This window comes from Tenrec ecaudatus, chromosome 4 (assembly GCF_050624435.1).
Source record: "Tenrec ecaudatus isolate mTenEca1 chromosome 4, mTenEca1.hap1, whole genome shotgun sequence".
NCBI lineage: Eukaryota > Metazoa > Chordata > Mammalia > Afrosoricida > Tenrecidae > Tenrec > Tenrec ecaudatus.
Window position 1 is genome coordinate 166,502,118 of NC_134533.1, and position 17,621 is coordinate 166,519,738.

General features: G+C 39.1%; 1 protein-coding gene across 1 annotated transcript in view; it reads right to left on the reverse strand.

The window, feature by feature from the left end:
* The window catches only part of PDCD10 (programmed cell death 10), a 46,642-nt gene that overhangs the window by 8,881 nt on the left and 20,140 nt on the right, over positions 1–17,621 (reverse strand). The window contains exons 2-4 of the mRNA XM_075547003.1: positions 14,336–14,542; positions 4,853–4,906; positions 683–800 (exon numbers count right to left, since the gene is read on the reverse strand). Of these exons, the coding sequence (XP_075403118.1) occupies positions 683–800; positions 4,853–4,906; positions 14,336–14,431 (268 nt within the window). The 5' untranslated portion in view covers positions 14,432–14,542. The remainder of the gene's footprint in view (positions 1–682; positions 801–4,852; positions 4,907–14,335; positions 14,543–17,621) is intronic.

Consider the following 17,621-nt stretch of genomic DNA (forward strand, 5'->3'; position numbering starts at 1 on the left):
CAAACACCACAAATCCAACACAAGAAATGAAATTACAGAACTACTTTGGAAAAAGGTGTAATCTTCAATTAGACCAAGGTCACTACTGAATTAACTGTAGACTTGGAAACACTATAGCTCACAGACTCACCATTACATTCGTGCTAACAGTGCAAATGCCCGGGTCTAACACAGTGATTTGTGCATCATTACAATGGCCACGCCCCCCACCCCTTTAAAAAAGGAAATTTACTGCCACAATTTTCCTTCATGTGTAGAATAGCGGCTGCTGAGCTTAAGGGAACTTCACTTCTGCCTGCTAGCAAACAGCAACACCCTGGGACAGGGGCATCCTACTGCTCTCCATGCTGTGCCACAGCTAGAACGCAACAGCGCAAACACCCAGGTAAGCAAACTGCGGGAGGTTTCCTTACTGTCAACACCAACGAAGTCCAAAATTTCACAGTGCTTCTCTGTTAGTGAAACTAGAGAACAGTAAAACCACTCAAGTAATCTGATATTTCAAAATTAAAAAATAACTTTTATATCCTACAGATTGGTTTTCATCACCGCATCCCACTCCCACCCTAAGAAAAATGACGAAGGAGATGGAGGGGGAGATGGGTGAGCGCAAGAAAGAAAAGGAGGAAAGCAAAAGATCCTTTTGTCAAAGAACAAATCAGAGGAGCGCATGATGGGATACCTTCGACATCATCCGCTGCCATACGGAGAAGGGACTCGGTGAAGTTAACGTCTACACTTTTTTTCTCTAGAATTTTCATAATGATGTCCTGGGTAAGACCGGGGTTTTCCTTTTCAGCCTATGGGAAGAAAGTGAAATTTGAACAATGGGTTAAAAAAGGATGTGTATTAGAGCCCAAACACCAGTGTCTTAAAATCTGTTGGAAACATCTCTGACGGAGAAACTTGTAAGGGTGGAAATTTGTGTAAAGTGCAGTCATGGTGTTATTCATTCACATTTTGTCAGCCCCTGGGCATCAGCATCCCATTTTCCATTTGAATATAACGTACTTAATGTCTCCTCTATTTTTGTATTTTCATGCAACTGAATGGCACAGACAGACTGAGCATATAGATTTTTGGTTGTCCATCAATTGCCCGTCCATTTTTTTAAGTGCCAAACGCTATGGATATTCCGCCTGAGGGTAAACACTGATGGACCCCTGCAGTATGTTGCAGACCCTTTTGCACTTGGGCAAGAAGGTCAGGAAAAAAACAAACAGGGTTCCCTTTGTTGGAGAAGCTAGATAATCCCTTAACGATTTTCCTATCACAATGATTTTCATTTCCTACTTTATCTTTCTGGAGCAAGAATATCCCCTTGACTAATTTCCAGAACATCTTTAATCCTTTTACTACCTCCTGAGCCTGTTTCACTAATGAGCTTGCACTGGTTCTGTTAGTGGTGTTCCCTGGGGCACTAAAACCTTCTGCATTTACCAAAGTTCATCACCAGGCTTGTTTCCCCCATTTTTCTCTACTGTATGACTTAAAAAAAATAAAATTGTAATCCCCTCCAAATTTGTTTCTTTCATGAAGCCTGCCAATGTAATCGTTACACACATACTTTTTTACACCAATATTAAATAGCAAATAAAAACACACTGCATGATCTTGATCAGATCACAAACTATTTGTTTCCCTGCGTCAAGCACTGAACCTCTGCTCCTCCAGTTCCACTGATCTGACTGCAGACACGCTTCATTCTGCTCCCACTGCTCTTCCTATGACAACATGCTTCTCATTAGATTTCATGTTTCAGAATGGAGAGGGTGTGAAATGATACAGGAAAAGAAAACATACACATTTACCTCAATCCTGGAATCATTTTAGCTGTTCTCAAACGTTATTCAGGGAAACAATCCTGATAGATGATTAATAACACTAAAGAATGTCCTACTAAATGAGTGGTTCTCAACCTTCCTAATGCCGTGACCCTTTAATACAGTTGTGAACCCCCCACAACCATAAAATTATTTTTGTTGCTAGCTCATCACTGTCTTTTTGCTACTGTTATGAATCGGGCGACCCCTGTGAAAGGGTCGTTCGACCCCTAAAGGGATTGCGACCCACAGATTGAGAAGCACTGTACTAAATTATAGTTTACATCCTATTTTGAAGTTTATTTCCATGCATACATTTAAGATAGATAGGTACTTCAAAGAGTTTTCTTTAAAAGTAAAATTGTGTAAATATGGCTTAAGACGGTAGTAAAAATAGTAATTTGGCAAAGTACTAGAACATTACATATTGTGTAATTTTTTACTTTTTAAATAAGCCAATATTTCGTAGCAAAGGGATCAGGAAGTGTATTGTTCTGCTGTCTAGAAAGCAGCAAGGAGTTGGAACCGACTTGCCACCTAGCGACCACAATGAATCTGTCTACATGACGCAGTATCTTGGGGGAGCAGGGTGATTCTCAAAGGGCTTGCAGGAAATGTCAACAACAACAACACACATCTGATTAAGATATAAACCCACTCCACGCTTACCGACAGGGTTAGGTTGCCAAGATCATGTCACTACATGGAAATGGTCGTTATGTGTAAATGGAAGATGAAAACCGCCAAGTTATATCACTATACTACTGTTCTATCACTGAAAACCATACCATGGTCCAGTCAAACTGATACACAGAGCCTTAGCCAGCATTGCTTTTGCCTCCTTGCTGATGTTGAATAGTATAGTTGGGTAGTGAATTTTTACTACTATTGTGAATGAGAAATAGAGAACAGTGAGGGGTAGGTGCAGTTAGGTACTGAAAGAATGAAACACTGCTGAAGAATGTGTTCACAGTCAAGTCAGCCTGGGGCCCCAGTACGTAAAAGCGAGGCTATGACAGAAATCTCAGATGTTACATGAAGGGCACTGGGCCCTTACAGCAAAAGAAATGCTTACTTGGCAACTTATCAAGTAGTTAGGCCCAAGCAACTCAGTAAGTACTTGTGCCCCAACAATTCGGCAACTATTTAAAAAATATATATATATATATATATATATACATAAATTAAGGAAAAATAACCTATTTCATTCTTAATCATCAGTACATCTTAATGTGGGCGTGCTGAGCATTACACAAATTCTCACACACGAAATCAGATTAGCCTCGGTCACCCTCATTTCCACTGACTTTCTCATGAGACTTGCTTTTTTATCAGAGCGACTGCCAAAAGCCCAGATTCGCAAAGATAAAACAATCATCAGAATCTATGCAGCCAAAGCTAATTTTGAAACCATAAACTACCTCCAATTAGTAGTTTACTCAGGGTTCAACACTGGATTTCCTTCAGAAACTTAAAAGAGTCAAGGTATTCTGTGAATATAGTGTAGGGTGTCTCGAAAGCCAGCTGGAACATAGTAATCCTAGTGTCTCTTCAATAAATTCCTGGTTAAGCTACTTATCTTCATTACATCCCCAAGGCAGTGACGCCCACAAGTGTGGATCCGTGGTGGCAACCTCGGATGACGTATCCGATCTCTCCAGGGAACGGATTACAATGGATCAGGCCTCCAAAAGTTCCTGAGAAGTTGTCTCTATCCTTTAACTCCGTTTTCCCACTAACTCTTTGAAGCTCTTCCATATGCATAGTTTAACAGGTTATAAGCAACAGTATTTTAGAAATAGAGATATAAAGATTTTCTGGTCTGGCTTGATAAAGATTTTAAAAACCGTTTCCAAGCAAGTTATGGCTTCAAAAACATCAACTTTCTAAAGCATGCTCTCTACATAATCACTCAACATTAAAATCATTTGAAATGTCAACATTAATACAGTAGTTGAAAATCTAGCAATTTAAGTGACTAATTTGTTTCCTTCAAAATGCCTTCCATTAGAACAATTACAAATTAATGCTGAGAACAGTAACAATTTATCCATTAATTTATCCAGGATTCCATATTTATCAGTCACATACTATAAACATTGTTTTTAGGTGGTTGGGGAAATGAAAAAGTTACAACTACACAATACCCCCAACATTAAAATAGCTTCTGGAGTAGTGGCACCCAATAGTTTAACATGAACAACTAATATGAGCCGCGAAAATGTAAATTTTTTAATGGGTACCTTAAGATCTGGTGGCCTCGTTCTTTAAACTTTTACCTATGAATAGTGAGGGCTTTCTGCCCTTGTTATGATTTAATACTCCAGAAACTGTCCTATAGGGTCAACATGAAATGGATTTGACTCAGTGGCAGTGAGCATGTGGCTACATTAAAATCGTAGTAAAGAAATGGTGAAGTTATTTTAACATCCAGTCCATTTAAGATAATTATGATAGATAATTTACCTTCTTCTTTTGGACGGCACTAAATCTTTGAAATTTTGTGTGTATTACATCTGTAGGGTATATCTCAATTCAAACTAACTAATAAAAACATGTGGCTAGAGATTATCGAATGAACATTTTGAATAATTTAACTGTACATTCTCTTAAAGTATTCGCAACCCATTAAACAGAGGATTTACGTAGTGTTCCACTTTAAAATACTGGTCTTCATACTTATGCTCTGAAATGAAACAATATAAATAATATCTTAGTTATATTTTTACCACCAAATTTAGCAATCTTAATAGAACACAATAATTTAGTAATAGGCCCTAAAGCTATAGAGACACACCGAGGAAGTCCGTTTCAAAAGCATCAACGGACAAACGTTTAGCTGGGATGCTAAGGAACAGCACTGACCCGGATCCCTTTGGGAAGTGTTTTAAGGGTTACAGACATAAAAACAGGAGTAAGGTGACTGAAATCTTTCCACTACAAGAAAATAGGCTGCAAATCATCATGTGGTCTTTAGATTTACAAACAGCACACATTGTAGTCATTATTATGAATTATTTACTGCTCACCTTAATGAAAGCTGCTCTCAGCGTCTGCGCTGCAGACAGATTTACTCGTTCTAGCTGCAACAGAAATTCAGCGTCATTATTAAGATTGTTTTGGAGAGCAAAACACATTTCTGATACTACATTCTATAGTAATCACAGTGAAACATCTATTATTCAACTGACAAAAATACTTAATGACTCTGAATCACCGTCATTCTTCAAGTAGATTACCTAAAATTTTCACTGATGACTATAAAGAATTAAAATAATGAGAAGGATTTCAAAAGGATTGTGGGAAATAAATACATTATCTTTAATTCCATTTTTCTGGGAACTTTTTGAAGCCCATCCTGTAAGTCACTTGTTTAACAACAAAAAAAGACACTTTACCATAAAGTGTTTTCTTTTAAGACAAGCCTGGGGTGTAAATTAAAATATCCAAGACCCTATGAAAAGACTAGCTATACTTTAAATATACTTCCTGAAATTGTTGAGACTAGAGCGCCCTCAAGATTAAACGTCCGTGTGTTCTTACCACAGCTTCTTTGGTGCTGGGCAAGCACATGGCGAGCACGGGAGGGTGGTACTGCTGACGAACACTGTCTGCTCTCAGATCCTTTCCACTGATCACCTTTTCTTTTAACTTGCTTTTGAATCCCTCACCCACGTATTAATCTTAGATTAACTTATAAATTAGTAAACAGTAGGACGTAATCTGTTTAATACTCATACTGAAGACTCCTGCTCATCTTGTAAATTTCAGATATTCTTACACCTGTTTCTATATCATCAAAAATACCTAAAATCAAATCTTTATATTAAATGATACACCCTTTCAAAATATAAGTGCCCTTAATATGTACTTTATATAATTCATTTTCAGCAAGTCAAAAGAGGCTTACCATTTCATAAAAATAACTCCATTTATAGAAGAGCTAACTGCTAGGCTTAAAATAACCAGCAGTTTCCGTTACATTCAGATCTCTGAAGTCCCCAAGGATTAAGCTAACTAGCTCAGTAAAACGCAACTGCTAGTACTTTTTATTTAGGACAAGGTTAAATGTTGGAAAAACAATGTCACTAATAGAGATTTTACACAAGAACATTATTTTTACAAAAACCTTATGAAATTATATTATACTCTATAGTATATTCTTCTTAATCCCTTGAGGAAACAAAAGCTTAAGCTGTGCTTTATAAACACCATTAATATATACATACCTAGGAAATTTCAAAACTTTAAATCAATTTATTTTTTAAACATGAAGAACTGCAAAGAATACTATTTCCCTAAGAGTTAGTCAACCTAAAAGTTAGTCAACTTAAAGGTAAGGCATAGGTGACAAAATCTTACCAAGATAAATACTAATTTATCTTAAAGAGGACAACAGCAAAAACCAAAACAAAAATCCAAATCCAACAGTCTGCTTAACTTCCTGTTTAACTTGGCTTTTAAAACTCCTGGGTAAATCAAACACGGCCACAGCAAGCAAAGGGGAAGAAGGCACAACTGGCGCAGGTAGGCAAACACAGACACGCTATACATGGAGCGATGACATTAACCAGGTTTTCTGATTTCAAATAATCCATTTCGTTAGAGTGGCTACTACTCAAGGGTTGGTTTTTTTTTTGCACTACAAGTTTTAATGCACTACAGCTGGTCTGAGCTCAAGTTCTCATTGCGCAAGAGACGACAGGAACAGACAGACAGGATGACTGTTTCCATCCTGTTATGAACCAACCCATGTCCATATTTGGGTTTACACCAGACTCTGACCTCTTGCAATAAGTCAAAGGTCTGATTCAAAAATATGTATTGTCATTTATCAGTATTCAGCCTCCACTGCAAGTACAGAGGCTAACAGAGAGGCTAAGAAGAGTCAGTTGAAAAACTGCTAAAGTTACTCAAGACACACTAGATTACATTTACATATGTATACCTTAGAAAAGGAAAGGAAAGGCCCAGGAAGTTATAACCAGCTAAATCAAATCTAGTCAAGCATCTCACTGGACTCTTCTGGGAGTCATTTTGGATCCACACATGTTGCAATAAATCCAGCAGGTTTTCTTATCTACTGGGGCATAAATGCCAGCCAGACCTATAGGAAAATTAAGTTAATCACTCATTTATAAATTTAATTTCTTATTGAATCTATAATTTTAGCCTGCAATATTTGCAGAGGAAGATATATATTCTCTCTCGTATTAAGAAATACTTCTAAGTCTCCGGCTTAAAGTACATCCCAACAACAACTACTATGTATTAAGTACCTATTAAGGATCGGAAACTATAGTATAACTCTTACAGTAAACCAGTAATTAATGATCACTATCTCCATTTCACAGAGACAGAACTCAGGTGTCTTGTCCAATGTTCCAAAGCTAGAAAGCACAGGTCAAGGCTCATACGGATTTGGGTGGCTCCAAAACCAGTGCCCAAACCACTAACGGTGCCCTGCCCGCCAGTCCGCCCTTTTCCCAGACTGGCGTTTATCATGCTGTGAATCTCCTCACACGCTTCAGAACTTAGAAGAGTGTTTAAGGCCCATAGCTATCAGGAGCAAGGAAGTCAATGTGAGAGCTACAAAGAAAGCAAATGTAGCCCTGAATCCAGAAGCTTAATCTAAGCAAGCAGCAACTGGTCGGATTCGCAGCCAGCTGAACTGCAAGTTCTCCCACTGAAGACAAGTACAGTCAAGTGTGGTGATTTACACAAGTTTAGAACATAAATGTTTATGTTTTCAGTTTTTCGTGGGGTCATAATGTCCGGCTCTTTAGTTAGCCTTTGGCTAGAGTACATTTAAAGAACCAGCGTAATGATTTTATTAACCGCAATTGATACTCATGTGACATAGTTTGGGTCCATCTGAGAAGAAAACATACTCAGCATTCATGAGTGCTGGGGGTGCGTGGGGGACAATGCTAGGGCCTCAGTGAGTCCTCCTTAATGTAGGACTCCCATGTCACTAGGAAAGTGGAAATAGGAGTGAGGAAGTCGACTTAGAGGGGAAGAAAGCACAAGCTACAGCCCACTGCATGGAACAGTCAGGCTGGGAAAGGCCGGCACTAGGTTCCTCCCACCCCACAGTTGCTTGCTCTCAGGTTTGTGAATGCCTGTGTTTTTATTGAGCTTTTGAAAGAACTATCAACTTCAAACTTACAAATTCTGGATCATTTAAAGAGCTCATTTATTATACTGATCCTGTAAAGCAATCAGTTAATTGCTTTGTTTCTAGTCAGTTTCCTAAGCCCATATATATATACATATATTTAATTGTACGGAGTCCTCCGGTTCAAGTTGTAAAGAATCTGGCAAACAAACTTACAAGAACCTAAAAAAACAAAAAACAAAAACAGAATAACTTTTCATTGTTCTTAATAGTACTTTACTGTGTTTCCAATCAAAGTTGACACAGCACCTCAGGTCTCCATTTGATAATTCCTACCCAGGTCACTGAGCACCGTGGGTAGGAATTTTCACACTGTGTATGCCAGCATTCGCTGTAACTGCATTCCAGTTTGTTATGCTTCCTTGCCTCCCTTTTTTCTTATCTTTGCTCTAGTTATTGTTGACCTTTTGGTCTGATACAGCTGTTTTTAAGATAGAGCATGAGTATTCAGGGATAACATTCTCTAGTCCATGTACCATTTTGCTAAAAGGTAACCTCAGAGGATAGTGTAGAATCAAGGTTTAAGGAGTATCTCAAGGCAGAAGAGTGAAGGAAGTCATCCACTCTCCACTGGGCCAGGCAGTCTGGACTTTCTCCACACCTCCTCTCTTCACCCCGCTTTCAACATTTTATTGTGAAATGGGTCAAAGTTCACAGAGCAGACTGTCCTCCCACTCAACAATTCATTCCCATTTTAACTCCACCTGACTGCACTTCTCCACAATATAACTCTTCTCACTTCGTGCCTCAGTGTCCCATTTCCACTCTCACCTCCTTTTTCAACTGTAGTCCTTTTGAAGACTTATGGTTGATTGTTCTAATGAGTGCACACCTTCCTGTGTTATTTGTCACCTATAGGTCTTTCCTTTCACTGAAAGTTGAGATCATTTCCAGGTCAGAAGAGTGTTTAAGGCCCATAGTTTTGGGAGTTCTAATGATCTATATCAGACCAGTAAACCTAGTCATTTTTATGATTTGTATTGTTACACATTTTTCTCTACTCTATCCAGGGACCTCCAATTGTGATCCTCTTCAGAGATTAGCCATGGCGGCCAAGCATAGACTTCTGGTCTCACAGTCCTAAAGGGAAGGGTAAAGGTTTTTGGTTTTAAAATTGGCTATGAATTGTGTATAACTCTATTTCTGATGACAAAGTTAGGCATAGTGTTCCTTTGATGACATCTCTTTTTTCCCCACATAGATCATTATTATAGTTTTACATAAAAACACCCATATAAGTAAGATGTAGTTAATTATTTAATATGGCCCTTCTAACCATAATCCCTTCTGTGATCACTAGGCCCTGGAAAAGGACTTCATGGTTGGTTAAAGGACAGGGACAGTGTAAAAAAAAAAAAAGGAAGATCTTTGACAATAAGGATTGGCACAGTTGCTGCAACAATGATCTCAAACACAACAACTGTGAGGAAGGCAAGGACCAGACACTGTTTCCATCTGTTGTACATGAGACCAATATGAGTTCCAACCAACTCATTGGCACCTAACATGCCAGTGGTTAAACTTGGAGAGTTCTCTGCTCTACTGATGGAAAAGATTAAGCTGCTAGAAAAACCAAACCAAAGAAACAAAAACAACACACCTCCATTAAAGTCATACCCTTTGTGATCTCTGCTTCAAGACTGAGCATAGGTGGAAGCAAGGAGAGCTACTCTGACTTGAAGCCGTTTTCTCTGCTGGCTCTGGACCCTGCACCTGGCTTGCCTGTCTGACTGCTGTATCTTGGGACTTGAGTTGCATAAATTACCTAACCTAATTTCACCAGCTTCTGAAACCTAGTGTAGCAGTAAGTTCCACTAGGACAGACGTCTAAATTTCAGATTTGGGATTTAACAGTACCCACAATGAGTCATTTCCTAGCACTTCATGAGTCTGGTGAGAATTCTGTGAGGGTATACACTCAGGGGAAGAGAGCTATAGCATCTTGGAAAAGTTGGACATCTGGGACCTCTTTAATATCCACCTCCTTGAAACTGCTCACCTCCACTGCCACTGAGTCCATTAAGATTCATAGCAACCCTACACGACTGCCCCAGTGGGCTTCTGAGGCGCTAACTCTTTATGGGAATAGAAAGCCTCATCTTTCTTTCTTGGAGCGGTGAGTGGCTTCAAACTGATGACCTTGATGTTAGTAGTCGGATACATAACCAAAATGCCAACAGTGCTCCTTGGGACTGTTCTAAATGAAATTATTCTCACATGTGTACACGTATAACCAGCAAATAGAAAACTAACCTGTAAGCAATTATGCGATTTGCAAAAAAAAACAAAAAAACCCACATTTACATATAGTGTGCAGTGTTTGTGTATTAAACTCGGTCAAATAATATGAATTAAAAACTCTAGGTATACTTTTTATAATGATAATGATAACATATCAAATGATAAAAAAATGCACATGCCAGAATGGAAGTAAAGCAGAGCCACCTAAGTCGTACAACACTATTCTGTTAACACATTTCCTGCAAGTATGCATACTTCTAACGATCCCCTTTTGAAAGATAATGTATTTGAAAAGATTATTGTTGGTCACAAAAGTGTTTTTCAGTTCTGTTTCAAAATGGAACAACATGTAATTCCTTTAAGAATTACGTTTCATCTTAAAAGAATTCCTCTAGGAAAAGAAGAAACATGTCTTTTCTCTCCTGGATTAAAGAACTCAGACATTCTATATATAATCAATATGAAATCATACGGTTTCAAGAAAACCTGATCTAAGAATGAGCATAAGATGTTTACAAACCCAATGCTCCACAACGCAATCAGGAGATGTACTTCATAGGAAGTTTACAACACCTCCTTGGACTCTGAACTCTGCAAAAGCTGATTAAATAAGAGATTACTCCTTTTAGCTGTTTGAGCATAGCTTTCAAGCTCCCTCTCAGAATGCCATAAATATCTTTTCCTTGAGTAACAGTATGAAAGTCTCCCCAGGTTGCTGTGAGTTGAAACGGATTCAAAAGTAAGGCATTTGGTTTTGGGGTAGAAAGATGTTCTATAACTGAAAATATGTTTAAAAGATCATATCTACACTACCATTATTATTATGGATCTCATGTACAGCTCATGATGTCTTAAAGCTTTCTGGCTCTGTACATTGGAAACAAGATTCAATGAATAATTATACCTCAAAGCATAACCATCCATTGGTACTATGGAATCATTTTTTTAAAAGTTCAATTTGATGACCATTTCAATCTTTACATCTGCACAGAAAAGAAAAATTGAGCCAAACTACGCTCTAAGTGCCCCTATTAGACTTATGGAAACATCATGCATATGTGTAAACTACACCATAGCACCTTGGTGGCATAGGGGCTTAAGTGTTGGCATGTAAAAGAAGGCCGGATTTCAAACTACTATCACTATCCTTCAAGCTTGTATTTCAAATCACACAATTTTCAATACATTGGCAGATAGTATTCAAATGAAAATTAATACTATGATTCTTAATGAGAAAATTCAACATAAAAATGTGAACCCACCAATGTGCAGTCAGGCAGCATTCAGTTTCTTCACTTCTAACAGTTCTCAGATCAACTGTGAAATCATTTGGAAAGGTGTTCTAGTTCTAAGCCATTGACTTATACTCAAGCAATATGGCCCTGCCAGCCTAACCTCCTATGTGAAATACAAGAATTCTGGACTTCCCACGCCTGTGGCCCCATTGTGGATGGCATTATGTTAACAAAGAGGAATGAGAGGAGAGTGTGCTCTGACCTTTGTAGAGGGTGTGAGTCAGACCACAGTTTAACAGTTATCTTAGTTACCATTACTCACAGTGGGGGTAAAGAATGATAACCTACAGTTGAGAGGAGAAAGACAAGGGTTTCCAGAGTAGCTTCCGAAAAGCCTGGCTGATGAAGATTAGTAGGAAGCCAGTGCTTACTGGAAACATCCAGAGACGCTCAGGTCATGTGCGCATAAATAAGGTACAGCGGGGGGGGGGGGGGGGGGGGGGGGGCGAGAAGATTATTGCATTTGGGTGAAATCTGATTGCACCATGTAACGCCCACCGAATGACTTTTTCCTGCATGGATCTGGTTCTTGGAGAAGACACTGCTAAGATTCGCTCATAAGTACTTGTGATCAGGATTCCCTGCAATGCCATCTTGCTGGGTACAAAATGAGTCCACTGAGACACAAGGGGTGTGATCTCCTGGTTGCCAAGAGCCACAAGTGTAGCCTCTGGCGGTCTAGCCCCAGCATGTGGTTTACCCCAGCTTGACATTCGGACTGAACTGCACCTATCACCCCGTGAGGTTTTTCCTCGAATTTCCCTGAGTTCTGTGGGACAATGAGGCAATCTCAATGAGGCAGAACTCAGCCACTTTTTGCTCAGTAACAAAAATTTTAAATTTCCCAACATTCTTTGAAGTTAGGTTTGGTTCTTAGAAAAAATACTTGCCATTGAGATGTAAGTGGAAATCTTGTGCAGGCTTTTTAAAAACCGCTGCCTCAAGGAAGCAGACTCAACTAAACCCCCTCCTCAGCGAGCAACCCCCTCCTCAGCGAGCAACCCCCTCCCCCACAAATCATTTCCTCCCTTCTAGACAAAGTAATGGCTCCTGAATGGGCAGGTCGTCTTCATAGTGGAACAGGATGGTGAAGCAAAAGGTAGGATCAGAGTTCCTGATGATATCAAGCCATCATAATACTGGTTCTAAAGTGCCTATATCTGTAGTTCACACAAAAGAAAAACAAACTTTTAGCTAAGCCACTGTTCTGAGTTTTCTATTTAAGTTAAATAAATAAAATAGTAAGAGATAAATAATTAAAAGAAAAAACTGATGTCATGGTCTGAAACTGGGAGGCCTAAACTTTGTTCTAAACTGTATCTCACAAAAACCAAACTCTCACTGAGTCTATTCCAACTCATGTCAACCCTCTATAGGATATTTAAGACAATAAATAGCCTCATCTTTCTCCCATAGAGCTGTGAGTGGGTTTGAACTGCTGACATGTGTTTGGTTACCTAACCACCTAAACCACAACACCACCGGGGCTCTAAAGACTTTCTTCTAGTCTGAGTAATACAAGGGATATAATTTCACATTCCAGGGCTTCAGTTCATCATAAAAAGTAGGGTGGGATGTTGAGTTGATTAAATGAACTCTAAAGGATTTCCAGGACTTAACTAAGAATATTAAACTAATCACCTATGCCAAGAAACTGGGCAGATACTTGGTTAAATGACTGAGAGAGATATGTGTTTGTGCCCACTCCTCCAAAGGAAGGTGGCCCAAAAGAATGCTCAGTCTACAAAACAATTATCATTCATTGATATCAACACAGCAGTACATTGACAGGGAGCTGCCAAAGTGCAGTCTAGACGCAGAAGACTTGGAACAAAGGATATCAATGCTGATGTCCGATGGTCCTTGGCTCAGAGCAGAAACTACCAGAGAGATGTTTACTTGTTTTTCATTGACTCTCCAAAGGCATTCAACTATGTACAGCATAACACACTGCGAACAGCCAATCCATAGGTTGTGCATGTGAGGAACTCGTGCACGCACGGAGCAAAAGGTAGTTGTGCAAACAGAACAAAGGACTAACTGCATGATTTAAAATAGGGAAAGGTGTGTTTCAGGGCTGTATCCTGTGAACAAACTTTTTCAATCTGAATGGTGAATAAATCATCAGAAAAGCTAGGGCATCTGAAGAAGAACGTGGCATCAAGGTGGCAGGAAGGCTTATTAACAACCCGTGGTATGCAAATGACAAATCCTGCTTACTGCAAGTGAGGAAGACTTGAGGCACTGGCTGATGAACAGCAACGAGTATAGCCTGAAGGAGGGTAGGGAGTACAGCTCCAGGTAAACAAGACCAAAATCCTCACAAACAGACCAATCAGTAACGTCATGATAAACAGAGAAAAGCAACTATTGTGTTCTCCAGAAATTTTTTTAAAAAAAGTATCTTCTATATACCCATGAAAGTTTTATTAAAAGGTTTTATCACCATACAATAACTTATTAGATCTCAGTTCCAAATCTTTTGCCCACTAGTTACACTCATCCCTAAACTCACCATTCCTCTGAGTTCTCCTTCAAATGTTAAATGCCTCTTCTTCAATAAAGTCCACACTAACCCTAAAATGAGTCTTTAATACTCATTTGCACATGTCACAATTTGTGATTTATTATTTATTTCTTTTCTGTGTTTTGAGCCAGCATCTGTCTCTCTGTCTATCAAAGGAGAACAGTAGGTCTGTTTCTTTCACCATCTTATTCACTCACAGACATATCTGCTACTTGTTATAAAATGAATACATAAAATTAGAGAACTCATGAAGAAATATTCATCTACTCACCTCATTAAAGACAGGATACATGACTGCATAGAGAGGCATAGAAACCATGGAAGTGGTCTCAGCTTCATTCTTCATCTCTTCCATTGTCATCCTCATTCAAAAGCCAACTACAGGAGAAAAAGCAGTGCTAAAATGCAGAGGAACCTTCATTCACTGCCGTGTTTCTTCCCTTTCGGTGACAAAATAGGGAACTGAGCATCTACTGACCTAGTGAAGGGGGAAGAAGGAAGAGATACTTACTAAATGAAATCGGACCAAATGCCAATGATTTTCCCTCCCCATTATCCCATCTTATGAGACGCTGATCTGTTCATATAGTTCATTGTGAAAGCAGTCACAGCCAGGGAGGCATCTGTTTTCCTCCCAGACTTGAGGATGCCGTTTTCTATAGCTAAACTCCCTCACTAAGTAGCAATGCCCAAAGCAGTGATTCAAAACTCATCCAAGAAACTCGCTATGAAACACGGAATACTGATGCACCTAATTATATCATAAGCAATCTAGGAAAAAGTTTCAGCAAGATATTTAATTATAGCACTTAACATGTAATGTAAAATTATAACCATGAAATCTATGATTGTGCAAGTATGTGTAGGATAGGAGACAAGTTTAAGATTTTAAAAAAATAATGAATTTAAGTATTTGAGATTTTCTTTAAAATATTTTTGCTGTTGCTCCACGATTTTACCACTTGAAAGTAAAAACTTAGCAAGTGCCAAAGATTTAAGGCAAATCTAGAGATGAGGACTTAAAATTGGGAAGATTCTCCCAGATGCACTCCAGTGAGAGAACACACTTGTTTATTACATTTTGCCAACTGAACTTTTTGGTATTCAGAAGAATTCTAGGACTCCCTGTCCAAATCTAGCACAAAGACTGAGAAAAAAAAGAAACCCCCACATACTGCTGGTATGGGATTAAACTCTATCACGTATTCAACAATCTAACAGAAACTGGGCCTCTGGGGTTGTAAAAAGATGATGCTTTTAAAGAGAAAGCCACTGTCCGACTCCTTTGCGAAGCTACAATATGACCCTAATCAATTAAGCACAAAAGTAAGAGTGGTGATGCATAGTGGTGATACACTTATTTCAGTAAGCAAAAGTCGTTAACTATAAATAATTTCTACCAATTTAAAGCATTTCCACATTATAAGATGTTTTTCGCATGTATTTTAGTCCTAACAATAACTTACTTTACAAGAAGTAGCATTCCAATCTTACAGATGAAAAAGTAGCCTCAGAAATTTAAAAACACTTTCCTTAGACTACTTACTGAGGGAGGGGTCAATAACTTGACCCCAGAACATACCTGAAATATACAGCAAAACCACATTTGAAGTAGAAACAAATACCAGTACTCCATGTCACCTACCCACGAAAGTGCCCTTAAGTTATTCACTAACCAAATACATGTTTAGTACTAACTATATCCAAGACAGTGGGAATGTGTGGAGTGAAACTTCTTAATATGGCTCTTTTCTCTAAGTCTCTGCAACTCCTACCAAATGACTGTGTGGGGCTACCAAATAGAGTATGTGTAACACTAATAGAGGGGATTGATCACTTTTTGTTATTAAACGCCCTGGCTGTAAGGATGAGCCATCTCTGAAGCAGCAGCACAGAGAAGCCCGAGGACCATGGAAGCACATGTTTAAGATCTGTCTGAAGAGGCAGAGCATCCTGAGACCAGATGCATCATGGACTAGGGCAAGGAAGTTCAGAGGACCAGCAGCCATGATTATGAAGTCATTCTCTTTATCTGGCCTAGACTATAGCCCAAAATCTGGCTTTCTGGGCCATGGAGGCAAAGGCCAAGAGATCACATGACCGAGAGGCTGAGAACTTGTTTGCTGGAGATTGAGTCGTCTTATGGCTGAATCCTTGTTTGCTGCTCCTGACTTGTGGTAATCTACTAGCTTCCCTAATAAACCCCCTTCACTGTAAGTATTGTTTGTGACTCCTGTGCGGCCACTGCAAGGAGTGATCGAATCCACCTCAGATGCCAGCTGACATGGAGAAAGGTTGGTTTGGTGTCAGACTAAGTAAAGAAGGATGGACCATGGAGCTGTCTGAATCTGCCTTGTGGTAATAAGGAAGACAGAGGAGGTCAGCAGGCCCTCTATTGCTGTTTATTATAGGCTAAGACTTGGTCCCAGCAAATAAAGAATTAAGGAAAACTATAGAAGACCTAAATGTTGTCCTAAAGTCTGAAAAATGAGGATAAATAATTGCTACCTGGATTCCAGATCATACATGCATAGGCATATTCCAATCAAACAAACAAAATATTTAAGCAAATAAAAGATATTGAAGCATATCGCTGCAAACAGACAAATTGTCTGTGTCAGCAATACATCTTTGTTAGGTGCCTGAAAAAAAAACTCGAAACAGTGGCTTCTGAGGGGACCTGTTGTGTCAGTTACATTCACAACAGAGTGGTAAGACCAGAAGTTTATGGTGATTGGTGTTTTCTTTTGGGGGGAGGGATGGGTGATTCTGGAAGGGTAATTGTGATAGGTTTGCTTCAAGGATGAAAGATAAAGAGAGCTTTCAAACCCAAACTTATCGCCCTCAAGGTGATGCCAAGTCACAGTGAGCCTAAAGAATTAGGCTCTACTGTACTGTGAGCTTCTGAGACTGTAACTCTTAGAGGAATATACAGTCCTGTCTTTCTCTGGAGGAGCGGCTGGTGGTTTTGAACTGCGGACTTTGCAGTTAGCAGCCCAGCACGTACCCACTAAGCCACCAGGGTTCCTATTAACCAGGACATACTAGCACATTTCCAGAAAACTGAAAATTGTACTGGTAGGAAAAGGGGCAGGAATGTCATGCCATGGAATCCCCCCCCCCCCCCGCAAGATGACAATGCACTTACTCATTTCTGGGTAGAGCAAGGACTGTCCTATAAGAATTTTGTTGGGAAAAAAAAAAAAGAATTTTGTTGGAAATCCTTATCCCATTTACCTTACAGCCTTGATCATGTCCTATCACATTTTATTGTTTCCAAACCTGAAGGAATATTTCAAAGAAACACAACTTGAGTCCCTTGATAATGTCAGATTGGCTGCTTTAATGTGGTGTACATTACAGATTGCAGAATTCTTTGGGAACGTTTTGAGAGAGAAATGCTGTCTTCAGACAATTATAAACCTAAATAGAGGCTATGCCAAGAAATAACAGCTTTACATTTTTCTGTTTTTATTTAATAAAGTTTTCTATGATTGCTTGCTTAGATCCACAATTAAGGCTCATGGAAGCAGCAGTCAAGAGGTGAAAAGACGAAC